This window comes from Arachis ipaensis, chromosome B1 (assembly GCF_059453495.1).
Source record: "Arachis ipaensis isolate K30076 ecotype BB chromosome B1, ASM5945349v1, whole genome shotgun sequence".
NCBI classification, from domain to species: Eukaryota; Viridiplantae; Streptophyta; class Magnoliopsida; order Fabales; family Fabaceae; genus Arachis; species Arachis ipaensis.
In genome coordinates this window covers 27,777,600-27,792,648 of record NC_142436.1, presented here as the reverse complement: position 1 = coordinate 27,792,648, position 15,049 = coordinate 27,777,600, and the positions used below count along the sequence as shown (strand labels likewise).

General features: G+C 34.1%; 2 protein-coding genes across 2 annotated transcripts; one reads left to right on the top strand and one right to left on the bottom strand.

Annotated features, from left to right (window-relative positions):
- Window positions 1-3,462: 3,462 nt before the first annotated feature.
- Window positions 3,463-5,842, bottom strand: LOC107604664 (uncharacterized). Its single transcript, XM_016306299.3, has 2 exons — window positions 5,161-5,842; window positions 3,463-4,076 (listed from the first exon to the last, which is right to left on the bottom strand). Exons 1-2 carry the CDS (start codon window positions 5,682-5,684, stop codon window positions 3,599-3,601), a joined length of 1,002 nt encoding a protein of 333 aa, XP_016161785.1. The 5' UTR covers window positions 5,685-5,842; the 3' UTR covers window positions 3,463-3,598.
- A 1,049-nt stretch (window positions 5,843-6,891) lies between these two features.
- Window positions 6,892-8,840, top strand: LOC148576047 (uncharacterized). Its single transcript, XM_088503304.1, has 2 exons — window positions 6,892-7,400; window positions 8,360-8,840. Exons 1-2 carry the CDS (start codon window positions 6,955-6,957, stop codon window positions 8,838-8,840), a joined length of 927 nt encoding a protein of 308 aa, XP_088359430.1. The 5' UTR covers window positions 6,892-6,954.
- Window positions 8,841-15,049: the final 6,209 nt, after the last annotated feature.

Here is a 15,049-nt window from a genome sequence, read left to right as displayed (position 1 = left end):
TGGCGGATCTCATCGACCCCTGTCTTTCTCGCCTCTCTTCCTTTTTCCCGGATCATCGGACCTTTTTGCAAGGTATCTTTCTGATCGACCTTCTGTGGCTAGTTTTTCTATCACATTCTTTAAGTCATAGCAATCGTTAGTGGAATATCCGTATAACTTGTGATACTCACAGTATTCTGTCCGACTTCCACCTTTCTTATTCTTGATAAGACGAGGAGGTGAACGTTTTCGGTATGACAGATCTCCCTGTAGATGTCAACAAGGAAAACTCGTAAGGGAGTATAGTTATGATACCTTCGAGGTTTGTCCGAGCTGTACTCATCTTTTTTCTTCGTCTCCTTCTTCTTATCTCGAGCTTGATAGGAAGGGTCTTGTCTTGGAGCCGGTTTTCTGAGTCGAGCATTCTCTTCCATATTGATATACTTTTCTACTCGTTCTTGTACCTCACACAATGAGGTCGGGTGTCGCTTTGGTATGGATTGATAAAACGACCCTTCTTTAAGGCCATTAACTAGCCCAATTATTACTGCCTCTAGAGGCAAATTTTGAATTTCCAAGCAAGCTTTGGTGAAACTTTTCATATAAGCTTGGAGAGTTTCTTAGCCTTTTGTTTGACCCCTAGGAGACTAGGAGTGTGCTTGACTTTGTCTTTCTAAATTAAAAATCGGGTGAGAAATTTTTTTGCAAGAATGTCGAAACAAGACACCGACCTATGTGGTAATCTATCAAACCATTTCATCGCCGCTTTGGTTAACATTGTCAGGAAAGCTTTGCAACGGATCGCATCGGACGCATTAGCCAAATACATCCGACTTTTAAAGTTACTGAAATGGTGTCTCGGGTTAGTCATTCCATCATAGAGGTCCATGTCAGGGCTTTTAAAGTTCCTAACTAGGAACCCTAGCCAGCATGATTTCTTCTATGAACGAATATTCTCCTCTAAAAGGACTTTTCTCCCGATCTGCATGGTCGCTCCGGTTTCGAAGGTCGGCTTCTAAATTCAGAAGCTTTTCTTCTAATTCTCTTTGTCGTCGCACATCCCTTTGCAAGTCTCTTTTAGCTTTTCTTTGTTGCTCTGTCTCCTACTCGAATTGCTCTAATCGACCGTGGTGCCCGTGTACAAGTCCCATGATTTCTGTTGGGTGCAGAGGTTCCTCATTCTCTGGTAGATATATTTTTGAATTGATTCTCCTGGGTTGAGAGTTTTCCAATATCCCCTCCTCATTAGGGCCACTTGCTCTATCATGTCATGGAGGTATCATGAATGCTCAATCATCATTGTGAGGTTCTGGTTCTAATTCAGACGCCATGTATCCGTCTTCAAACTGATCGTCCGCCATGGTTGGGTGTAGACTTCTAAGTCCTCGGCAACGTCGCCAATATTCTGAGGGCTACCTGAAACCGGGTTGCTTTTGGGCCGGAACGTGAGGTCTAGACTCCTTTTGAGACAGTACCTGTAAAGAACTCCGAAGTTTAAGTTAGCAAAGGTTTTTTGCAGATTTTTAGTAGATTGGGTTCTAAATATACTTGAGGGTGTCAGTGTATTTAAAGTAGAATAGATAACCACCTTTTAGAATAGTTCCATCTTTGATGGTGGATGACCGTTCCCTTTTTTTAGGAAAGTTGTTGAGATCTATCTTATATCTTAGGAGCAGTTACTTATTCGGAGAAGTAAGACCAGAGTCTTGTCGCGGTGTCCAACCTCTATAAGGTCGGGTAGGTGTGGACCGAGTCTGATTCCTTAATTGGAACTCATTCATTTTAAGCTTGACTAGCATTCTTGGGCCGGGTATAAACACACATTAAAAATAAATTAAACTGTATATATATTTATACACAAATATATAATGACTAATTTATTGTCTAATTTTTTATGTGCATATAATATTTTTTGTATTAAAAATAAATTAAACTAAAGAAGTCTCATAATAATAACTAATAAAAACAATCCACAAAAATATGTTAAACAGATATAAACACATAGTTATCAAATTCGATGAAAGCCTGGCCATCCGACCATCTATTTGAGTTGGGTCATTATTTGAACCGATTAAACAATTAATTCGGTCAAACTTAGTCAAATTTAATAAAATTCGGTCAAACCTTATCAAATTCGGTTAAAATTAAAAAGATATTATTTTCTATGCATGATTTTTTTTATTAAATATATTATGTAAATAAAATTAAATTATATTTATAAATTTAAAAGAAAAATAATATTTTATTAATTATAATATATTTTTTATTTTTATGATTGTTATTTTTATTTTTTTTATAAATACTTAAAAAATATAATAAATATAAATTTATAAATATTTAAAAACTATAATAAACATAAATTAATTGATAAATTATTAAAATTTAAAAATAATAATTAATTAAATATAAAATAAAATTAAAAAACTATTTATTATAAAAATAAAATTTTATATAATTATTTAATTATAATTGAATCAATTAATTTAATATATGACTCATCAATTGAACTCATTAATCTAATAGTCTAATTGGTTCAATTTTAATAACTTATGCATAAACATAGTATAGCTCTCATCCAAGGAGTGATCAATATACTATTACTTCCCATTATAAGTTTGGAAATTTTCCTATATAAAGGATTTCAATTCCCACCAAGCATGAAATAGATAGAGTACGTCGAATAGAAACTGTATGTCACATGAAGAGGATAAGCTCGGAGCGAAATTTGTAATCACTTGTACCAACCAGTTTAGTAGAATCAAATTTAATAAATTGCAACATAATTCAATTAAGGGCACGATTTATATAAAGATGGCAAAAATCTTTTTTTTTAATTGTTTATTTGGTTACAATTAAAAAAATACTCTCAAAATATATATAGATTAATAACAAAATTATAAATTATAAATAAAATTGAAGATATAAAAAAAGAAATTATATTAATGACTCTAATTAATATTAATTCAAAAGATACTAAATTTCTTAAATTAATATAAAATAATTTTTTTCAAAATTTTAATTTCACAATAAATTTTATTGAAATAATTCAAAAATAAATAAAAATAAGTAGACTAAAAATAAAATAATTAACAATAAAATTTAGTAGATTAAATTATAGATCTTTAAAAATAAAAAATATTAAAAGAATCATAAAATTATAAATAAAAATTCAACTCTTAAAAATTATTAAATTACAAAATGAAAAAAGTATCAAAATAATAATAAAATAAAAATAAAAAAATAATATTATAAAATTTATAAAAATAATAAAAAATAAACAATCATTGAATAAAAATTTTATTAAAAATTTAAATTTTAAATAAATTAAAAAATTGATATCAAAGTCAAATTAACAATTTTAATAATATAGTAATATTTTTTAATAAAAATAATATTTTTAATTTATATCACCTATCAAAAATTTAATACATAACAATCAATAGAGAAAATAAACATCTTTATTGAAAGATGTTTTACACTTCTTTGCCCAAGTCCCCGCCTTCCAGTAATCAAATGAGAATCAATTACAAGAAGTACAACCACTTGTTTCACCATGCTCTTACTCATTATTACATTTTTATTCTCCGAAATAAATATATATAGTGCCCTCCAACTATTATTAGTACTCACCGTTAACAACCTTCTTGTTCATGTTGAACTTGCTGACGTCACCAACACATGCGTTCTTGAACAAGCCAACATCAGTGACCCCACGAATCAATTTGTAGCCGCGGCTCCTGAACTGATCCGGACCGTCAAATGGCATAGCGAAGCCAGCCAAGTAGGGCCCACCGCCCTCTTTCCTCTTCATTCCTAACACGGTGCTCTCAATCTTCCTCATCATCTCCTTCACCTTTTCATTTCTGGGATCGTGCATGCATCCAACACTTGCACTCAGATCCAACGGTCCAACCATAATTCCATCAACCCCATCAACGGCTGCAATCCCTTCTACGTTTTCTACGGCCTCTGCGGTCTCAACCTGACACAAGATCAACAAGTCTTTCTCGTACTTCTTTGCGTAGCTCTCGTCGATTCCAAACCTTGAGGCTCTCACAATTGGTGTTGCCACTCCACGAACTCCATTTGGAGGGTACCTGATACAGTTTTTATGTCATTTTTAGGAGTCCAAGGATATGCTAGTGTTCAAAGGTAACATAATTTTGTCCTAACTAAAAGATTCCCTTAGTCTCTTAGAGGGAGTTATTATAGATAATATTGAATAAGTTTGAAATTTTCAAGGCAAAAATACCATATTAAAAAGTTTGGAAAAAACAGATCAGTCCTGTCGGAATTGGGGATAATGCAGGCAACAACAAAAATGTTTGAAAAAAAATTGAGATTTTGAAAAGTTATTCAAGATAAAAAAAGAGAAATATTAAAGAATAAGTAAAATTTATTAGTTGATCAACAGTTAGTTAGTAATATTTAATAATATAGACTAAAAATTTATTGTTATATTATTAAACTAAAAAAATTAGATTGACGATTAAAAATACTGGTAAAAATTAATACATTTTACTAATTTTTAAACTTTTTTTCAAAAAAAAAAAAATACTTACAAGTTGAAATTTTGTACATTCTTATTAAAAAAGCATTTGTATACAACCACATCTAATTTATTAGAAAAAATAATTGCTTTTAAATTTACTATTTAAATACATTAATTTGATTAATTAAAAATCAATACATAAAAAAATCTCTTTGTTAAATTTGGTTCCTATGATAACCATCTTGGAAATGCGTCACATAACTTGTTTCTAAATTTGAAATCTGACGTAAGTCATATAACTTGAGAGACAAAAATGTTATTTATGCAATAAAATTAGTTATGATATATTTTTATATAAATACATATATAATTTAATTAATTTTTAATATATATTTTATATTAATAATTAATTTTAGTATACACTTAGCAGCTTGATTGAATTTGAGAAGGTATAGTAAATAACCAACGAAAAAGATATGTAGAGATCAAATGAACAATAATGTTCATTTTAAAGGTCTATTTTATTTAATTTGAAAACATATCATATGTACTATTTTTAATATTTTTTATATTAAAAATTATTGATAAAATGAGAGAAGATAAAAAAGATTATTGTTTATAACATAAAATAAAAAGAATATATATATATACCAACAGAAGTATTTATAAAAAATAATATAAAGTTTGACCTGCAATAGGAGACGGCCTTCTTGGCAGATTGAGGGCCATCGACGAGAGGGAAGATGATGCCTTGGGGACCAAGGTCCAGGACTTTCTTGACCCACACGTGCGAAAGCTCCGGCACACGAACGATGACAGGAGTATTGGCCGCAGTGAGTGCATGGATGCATCGCAGGCCTTCGGAGATGCCTCCGAAGCCGTGCTCGAGGTCGAGGATGACAAAGTCATAGCCAGACCATCCCGCTATCTCCACCATGGTCGGACAGAAGCTAAGAAACGACATGCCGTACAGGCAATCCCCGGCTTGGAGGCGAGCTTTGATGGATTTCGGTTGATTGACGGTGGCGACGATGACTTGGTTGGCTTCGTATACGGCATGGTCGTTATTGTGGTGGTGGTCATTGGTGTGACAGTGGTGGATATCGTTGCTGTTACCGTTGCCGATGCCACTGTCCTTGGTATTACCGTTACCGTTTATTTTAGTGTTACCGTTGCCGTTGAGGTTGATGTGGTAGCTGGTTTCAAATTCCATGCTAAGATGTTGGTGAATGGTGAGGTTAATTGTGGGTTCGGTTGCTAATAGTAATAAGTGTTAGGGGCACTAGAGCAATAAAAGCTAGCTTAGGGGGTGCTTAGCTTAAATGCTCTAGTTCAAATTTGTGGTGATGAAAACTTTGGGTGCATTGGGATGTTTTTATAGTTGAAAACTTTGGGAGCTTGGTATGGATCAGACGTGCATGCATGTTGATTGGTGGGACGTTGTCGTCATTAATGTTACTGAATTATTTTTGACATCATATTCTCTTCAGAAATCAGAACATTGGTTCTGTCTTGTTTTGATTTTCTGTTTCCTTTTTTGGTGGTGGTAGCTGGTAGGGTAGTGACTAGTGAGCAAGAGCATATCATTGAATTCAACATCCCTAATCATGAATAGAGAGGAGTATGGACTGCACCTTTAATTTGATTTTTGACTGATATTATATCACGTGATTGGATATAATCTTATCCGCTACACTATTGCTCAGGTTTGATTGTACATGATTATTAATAATTATAACTCAATTTTATTTTATTTATCCGCTGCACCAAATTTACATGATTATTAATTTTAAATTTATTAATTATTAATTTATAACTCGATTTTTTTTAATCAAAATTCAGTCAATTTGAGACTTTAAAATGACTATTATTGCGCCCCCCTTATTTTATCATCAATAATGGAGTTGCTGGCCAATATAACGGATGTTATCCTGTTAGTAATTGAATCAATCATATGACTGCCCAAATGCAATCATGGATCATCAGTACCTGCCCACAATAATTAAAGCTTCAGAATAATCAACAATGGGCTAACACATGCTCCTCTTCAATTCCTTTCAGCAAGCAGGGATAATATCATATACGGATTTCAATCGAAGAACCTCGCTCACTGCCCTATATTGCAGCCACAAAAAACAAGACACGACCAATAATCAATATTATGATTTCTGAGGAGTATCAAGTCCCATCCACCAAAATGAGCATGCATACATGCAACCCCATACTAAGCTCTCAATACAACAACAACCTCTTTGGCTATTTCCCCCTTCATTATTATACCCAATTTCCCACTATAAAAAGAACCCAACCCTCGCACACTTTTCATCACCATCACAAGTAGCCAAGCCTCAATAGAGTTATAAGCTAATAAGCTTGGCTGGATAGCTAGCTAGCTTTCATAACTTAGCAAAATCAAAAAAGGCTAGCTACCTAGCAAGTCTTATTAATTAGTTGACTAGTTATCTTCTTCATCATCAAATAAAATGGAAACCATCAACCACATCATCAACGGCAACGGCAACGACAATGGTAATAACCACGGTTACACCAATGGTAATAACCATGCCGTATATGAAACCGAACAAGATACCATCGTCACCACGGAACGAAAATCAATCAAAGCTCGCCTCCAAGACGGTGATTGCTTGTACGGTATGTCGTTTCTTAGCTTCTGCCCGACGATGGTTGAGATAGCAGGATGGTCTGGCTATGACTTCGTTATCCTTGACCTCGAGCACGGCTTCGGAGGCATCTCTGAAGGCCTGCGATGCATTCATGCACTCACTGCGGCCAACACACCGGTCATCGTTCGTGTGCCGGAGCTTTCGCACGTGTGGGTCAAGAAAGTGCTCGACCTTGGTCCACAAGGCATTATCTTCCCCCTCGTTGATGGCCCCGAATCAGCCAAGAAGGCCGTCTCCTATTGCAGGTATAAGTCAATAATTTCAATATATATTAGTAAAAAATTGAACCAATTATAATATAAGTCAACTTATTTTTATTTTTTATTTTGTTTTATAACAAAATTATTTTTTAACTAATTGATTAAAATTAGCTTCACACCAAATTGATTTTTTAGCGAAATCGTATATTAAATATTATTTTTCAACCTCGTTAAATACATAGTAAAACTGAATTTTCAAATCAACTATTACTTATATAATATATATTAAAAATAAATTAAATAATATATATTTATTCACAAAGATATTTCTACCACCAACAAAGGAGTTAGAATAATAGAGTGATTAATTTTACCACCATATTAAATATACATTAAAATTAATATTAGTATAAAAATATATTAAAATAAAATATACATTAAAAATAAATTAAATAATATGTATTTTTATATATAAATATATAATAACTAATTTTATTGGCTAATTTTAGTATAAAAAATATTTTTGTTAATTATAACAAGTTACATAAATATATTTATAAAGAGAAAGTCTAGGGCTAACAACTTTTGTATTTTGTGGCCAGCACTTAATCATCAAAAGAAAAGTAAATGATCTTCTACCATTAGATGTAATCTCACACCATTAAAAACACTATTGATGACTAATTAATGGTTACAAAACACAAAAATTGTTGACTCCTAACAATTCTTATTTATAAAAAGGAGGTGATTTTAAATATTCCATAAACATAAAAAATTATTTAATAAATAATTATTATATATTTGTATACATATTATATACATAATTTTAGTAAAATAACTATTTATCGAATAATCAAATTTTATTTATGAACATCAAATATCCATAAGTTTCAATATAATAGTTTATTAGCTACTCAATTTTAGTATAAATATATATAGCAAATTGAAACATGAATATATTGCTGAACTATTAAAGTAATAATATTACATACAAATTATGATAGATACCCTCCGAATGGAGTTCGTGGAGTGGCAACACCGATTGTAAGGGCGTCAAGGTTTGGTATTGATGAAAGCTACGCAAAGAAGTACGAGAAAGACTTGTTGATTCTGTGTCAGGTAGAGACTGCAGAGGGAGTGGAAAACGTAGAAGGAATTGCAGCCGTTGATGGAATTGATGGAATTATGGTTGGACCGTTGGATCTGAGTGCGAGTGTTGGGTGCATGCACGATCCTAGAAATGAAAAGGTGAAGGAGATGATGAGGAAGATTGAGAGCACCGTGTTAGGAATGAAGAGGAAAGAGGGCGGTGGGCCCTACTTGGCTGGCTTCGCTATGCCATTCGACGGTCCGGATCAATTCAGGAGCCGCGGCTACAAATTGATTCGTGGGGTCACTGATGTTGGCTTGTTCAAGAACGCTTGTGTTGGTGACGTCAGCAAGTTCAACATGAACACCAATAAGATCAACGGCCAGTACTGCTAGTTTTCCAGGGTATTATGAATTGAGGCATAATATAGTGTTGAGAATATATAATGAATAAGATCTCACATACGGTGGAAGAACTTTTCTGAACTTGTTCTGTCTGTTTTGTTTTAGAAATGTTACATTGTTTCAACTTGCAATAATATATTTTTGTTTATTTAGATAAGACAAAAAATTGGGTGTATGTGCATGACCACTTGACTTTCATCAAATTTAAAGATAGAAAAAGGAAAAAACAATAAATGAATGAGTAAAATAAAGAAAAATTTTCCTATATTTTTTAAGCACATTTAATAGGCAACGAATTTCTTACTCTTATTTTTATATAGGAGTATGATTAATCATCACTAAAATATTTATAAAATAAATTTTATTTTTTATTTTTATTTTTAAAAGAATTGATAATTAAATATTTATTCTCTGATTTTTTGTTTTACACATTTCTCCTATTTCTTTTAATCTAAGTTTCAAAGAGAAGAGTTTAGAGCAATGTTTTGAAAATCGGACTGGACCGGCCGGTTCGATCGGATTAACCGAGAATCGGTTGGTTAATCGGTCCGGTCTACGCCTAAAACTAACCTGCAAAAATCGGTAAAAACCGGCCGAACCGGTGGTTAACCGGTGAACCGAACGAACCGTCCGGTTTTTTTTTAAGTCTGGTTCTCCCCTTTAACACCAAACGGCGTCGTTTTGGTTTAATTAGAAAAAAAAAAAAAAAAAAAACAAAACGCGTAGCCCAAATGCCCCCAATCCCCTCTCCCTTCTCTCACTCTCAGTGTCACCAACATACCAAAATCAAAATCCCTAATTCAAAGGTTCTTTGGAGAGCAGCGGAAGAATGAGGCTTGTCGGAGCACGGCAGCGGCAGAGGAAGGAGGCGGTGGAGCTGTGGTTGATGTGCATGGCTTCCCGAGCTTCTCTGCTTCTCTCTTCTCCCTTCTCTCTCACTCTCAGTCTCACCAAAATTGCAAAATCCCCCAATCTATCTCGCTCTTAGTCTTAGACGCGGCCAGTCTTCTCTGTCATCCCCGTCCTCGGCCGCCTCTTTCTCGTCGTCAAAAACGCCTCTGTCTCCGAGACATCTCTCCTCTGTCTGTGTCGAGCACCTCTCTGTCTGAAGTGCGAACGTACCTATGCCGCCGTGGGCTCTTCGCCGTCGCCCGTGAGTTCTTCAATTTTCATCGTCCCTCAACATCTTCATGGTCTTGTTTATTTTCATTGATTTCTTTCCTTTTTCACTTTAGTTTTTTATTTGTTTCCTCTGTTGTGTTTGTTAATTTTATTTATTCTGATTTCTGAGCTGCTTCACTTGTTTGTTGCTGATTTGTTTGATTCTCAGTTGATGGTGTTATGATGGATTGCTTCACGACATTGTTTATGTTGAAATTTTTTCTGGTTTTTATTTTTTTCAATTAATTTTTTATTCAGTGAGAAATTTAGGGCAGATTTGTATTCATAACTTTAGATGCAGAGTTCTTGTTTTGAGTTCTTCTTCTTTTCATTTTTTTTATTTTGTTAATTATATGGATTAATCATTTTGTAATTTTGAATTTTACCGAATATAAATTTGATAAAAGTTTAATTTTGGGACTCTGGTTTTTGAATTTTTCTATATTGAATTTCGCTATATAAGTTCAATTGTGCTCTATTGAATTCTGCTATATTGAATGTTGGTGGTGAAAGTATCTGAAAGTGATGCTTCTGAACCTGCCAGGAGGATGTCCCTCATGCATCTCCACCTGAAGATTGTAGAGAGAATGGTGATGTGAAGATGTGAATGGAATGGCTCTTGATAAACCGTGCAACACAACAGAGGAGCAGGTCAAGAGCAATGAAGAATGCAACAGTGCAGGGGAGTCAATGAGTAATGCAGATGGAAAAGTTCACAGGGAACTGAAGCCACTAAGAGCTCTAAAGGTTATAGATTTTTTTTAAGTTTGTGTTCCATTTACATAATTCATTTGGTATAGGCATGATCATTGTACATTTAATAGCTATTGGATACTTTCCTCTTCAATGCATTATGGAACTCGTGTTGTGTTTAATGTGTTTATATACTAAATTTTTAATAATTTATTTAATATTTAATTAAACCGGTTGAACCTCGGTTGAACCAGTGAACCAGTCACCTCACCGGTTCATTAACCGGTCCGGTTCTCGCAACCTTAGTTTAGAGCTCTACTAGGGCTTTTGTCCCTCTCTCTAATTCCCATAAACGTCGCTCGTTCCTCCCTCTCCACGGTAGCTCACTCTCTCATCCCCTCCATGCGCCATGGTCGTTCTCTGATCTTCTCCATCCGCGGGATTGCTCGTTCTCTCTTGCATCGTACTTGTTCTTTAATCCTCGACATTGCAATACGCTGCCGCCGCCGCCGCTACACTAGGGTCCACCACTTCATTATTTTCTGTCGCCTCTCTGTTCCTCTTCTTCACCAACGACTCTGATCTCTGTCTTTCTCCCTCCACCTCTGCCTCTGCGACCTACTCCTTTAAGGTTCCATTTTGTTTTTGTTTTTATTGTACTTTATTTTCTTTTCTATGAAAATTTTACATGAATTTGAATGTTCTTCGTTTTTCAGAGTATTAAATGTTGTTTTAATTTCAAAAGAATTTGATAATAAACTCATGAAAAGTTTTAAAATGGATTAGGAGTTCTTGATTATTGTAACACCCTCACTATTAGAATGTCACGCTTCCGGCTGCGCCACAATTTCAATATTGTATTCTGCAAGAGGGATAGGAATTGTATGTTTTGTATGTGTATTATATTCATAAGCTACTTATATAAGAAATTTTGTATATGCTTGTTTGTTTTCAAAATAAAATATTTTTCTGATTTTTCCAAGAAAACAACAATACGGTTTTGAGTCAAAGGCTCTTACTTTATTATAAATATATGAAATCGTCGTAATACTTATTGCTATCAGAGTGGCACAGCCGGAAGAGGTGTTACAATTATGCTTGAATGATTGAATTTGATTGTTATGATTTGGTTGGTAGTAACTCTTTTGATTTCTAATTGAACAAGGCTCCTACTTTTTTTTTGTTTGAAGTTTAACCTCTATTATAGAAGTAGGGCAATGATTGTGAAAAACTAAAATACAATACATGGTGTCTTGTATGAAAGAACTCATTGAATTAGGAGTAAATTTCAGAGATTGTATCATTAGGAAGTCAATGATGTTTTCAATTATACTGATTTACTGGGTAAAATAAAATAAAATGAGGATGACTGAGGGAAGAGATTTAACTGATTTTACCTCATGATGTATTTTGTAAAATTTTTTAGTTTAAACTTCAGAAATATTTTGATTTAATTGCTAGGTTATTATTAATTGGAATCAATTTATTGAAGAACAAATCAATCAAAGAGGATAGATAAAAAATCTTTCACACTAAATTGACGGAGCCTTCTCCTATTTTTATCAGGTCCAACTGTCTGTTGACCTTTCTTTTTCTTCTTGCTACTGTGTGATATAATCAACTAAAGGAACAAAGAATTTCAATTAGTAGAAAAATCAAAGGCAAATAATTGCCACTTATGTAACGACCTAATTTTCAGTATGTCTAGATCAAACTGAAAACTGAGCGCTACCAACTTGTCTTCCTAATTATTATCTATTATTTATTATATGAGCCTTATTCGTTGTTAAAACGTAGTTATTTTGTGAGGTACTTTTTTTTTTTGAAAATGTTTGTATTAATATATGGGATCATTCACAATCATTTCACATATAATAACAGATACAATAGTTATAAACAACCACACTTATATACATCTCCAGCAGTTAACAACATTCAGTTATTCAGCCATTACTAAAGTATAGATCTTAGTTAGAACACCGCTACAATTAGCTAGGTAATAACTATATACATATACATATACATACAACATCCCAGGCCCTAACCTATTCAGGAAGTCCCTAAGCTAGCACCCAGCCTAGCCTAGACACTATACTCACCTAATCCCTCTAAACTACTAAAGCGAGGGAAAGTATGTTCTAGGTCTTCAAGACTTGAGTCAGGTAGAAAGTCATCAAAAGGTGGAACATCATCTACTACTCCTCTGCACGATCATACAATGCCATATGACATCTCACTGGTACTTCATCAAGTAGCCATATAACAGGAGTCTCGTACACAGGATTTAGGTTAAAGTTCACATAAAAATGGGATGCAAACGTTAGCTGGTCTCACAGTATTTACATATAAACAGAGAATGAGATTCACCCTAGACTCAAAATACTACCTAGAGAAAAATCCTCTTTGCAGAACGGTCATCAATGAACTACGGAAGGGTACTCATGCTTCCATCTAAAGGGAGAGAGAAGGAGGTAAGAACTTGGGAGTTCTTAGTAGAGTCGGGCTAATTAGTCATGTTAATCGGCTCCATCGTGCTTTTAGATAGAAACATACTTTACAGAAGATAAAGAAAAGCAAGGAAAGAAGATAAACAGAAAGGCAGAGAAAATAAAAAGTAGAAAAAACAGAAAGGCAGAGACAAACAGAGAAATACAAGAATAAAGCATAACACAGAGAATATGCAACAAAGAATAATGTGCACACAAGAATGATGTATGTCTGACCCTAGTATAGGTAATGAGCTCATCTGTCAGTTACTAACATGCCCTCGACGTTACCCAGCAACCTCTGTCTGGATGAGACTTTCCTGTTGGCAATACATATTGCAAGCAACTTTTGTCTTGCAAGGTGGCACTTGTTAGCGTATATTTGCCCAACACACTCACTACAAGCAACCTTCATCTTACAGGAGTACAACACACTCACTGTAAGCAACCTTTGTCTTACAAGAGTACACCACACTCACTATAAGCAACCTTTGTCTTGCAAGAGTACTCTTCAACAGTGTGTATCTCAATACCTGATGGAAGCGAAAATCAGCCAATTAAGAAATTATAGTAAGAACAGCGTTGCAAGTACAGTTCTTAACCAACAAAAATCCGCTTATCAATTTAGAAGGGTTGTCACAAAATTAGAATAAAAATACTGGGAGTAGAAATCCCAGGTCGTCTCCTAACGAGTTGACAAAAGGGTGCTATTTGATTAATCAGGAGTTTTCCGAGAAATTTTAAGAGTTGGAGAACGGAAAAATAAATAATTGTAAATTAAGGCAATGAAAATTAACGAGAGAATCTATATAATCAATTAAAAAGCCTTGACCGGGGGAATGATTAATTGGAAGTTCTATCCTTGTTGGAATTCTCTCAAGTGTAGTATCAAGAGGTTGTTGTTTTCACTTAGTTAACCCTTACTAAATAAAGAAAAGTCAAGTGATTGAGCTAACTCTTATTCACAAGTCCTAATCCTCTCCCTTGAGAAGGATTAGCGTTAGTGCCTAGAGAGTTAGCCAACAACTTCCAATTTAACTAATCACTTAAGCATTCCAACTCAAGGGTCTCCTCTTAATCAACTCCCAAGTCAAGTTGGGGGTCTACTCGATTGACATGAATGTAAATTTCATAAAGGAATAAGAAGAAGACATAATAAATTAAATGAAATAATAACTGAAAATTAATTAAAGGTAAAAATAGTTCTTTACATTAATAAATCCCAAAATCATAACATACTTATCTGAACAGGGTTAATAAGTAATCAAAAGAGTAAAGGAATAAGAAAACAAACTAGAATAATGAAACTTCAACGAAGGTAGTGACTCTTCTCAATATCCAAAGCAAAAGCATAAACTATAAAAAACTATGAGTGTGTAGAAAACCTAGAGAAAGAGTGATTTCTCTCTAAGATTCTAATCTAAAACTAAAAACTATGCGAATGAGAATGTGTGTTGAGTCTCTGCTTGTCCCCTGGCTCTAGTCTGTGTTTCTGGGCTGAAAACTGGGTCCAAACTTGGCCCAAAATCGCCTCCAGCATTTTTTGCGATTTCAACAGGTAGCGCATGTCATGCACACGCGTCAGTCACGTGTACGCATCGCTGGTCATTTTCGCGTATCACGCGTACGCGTCAGGCACGCGCACGCGTGAGCCATGCGTGCGCGTTGCTTCTCGCTGGTTGTCTCCTTTATTTCTTGTGCTCCTTCCATTTTTGCAAGCTTCCTCTCTATCCTCTAAGCCATTCCTGCCCTATAAAGCCTAAAAACACTTAACACAAAGATCACAACATCGAATGGTATAAAGGGGAATTAAAAACATACAATTTAAAGGCTTACGAAGCAAGTTTTCAATCATATAAC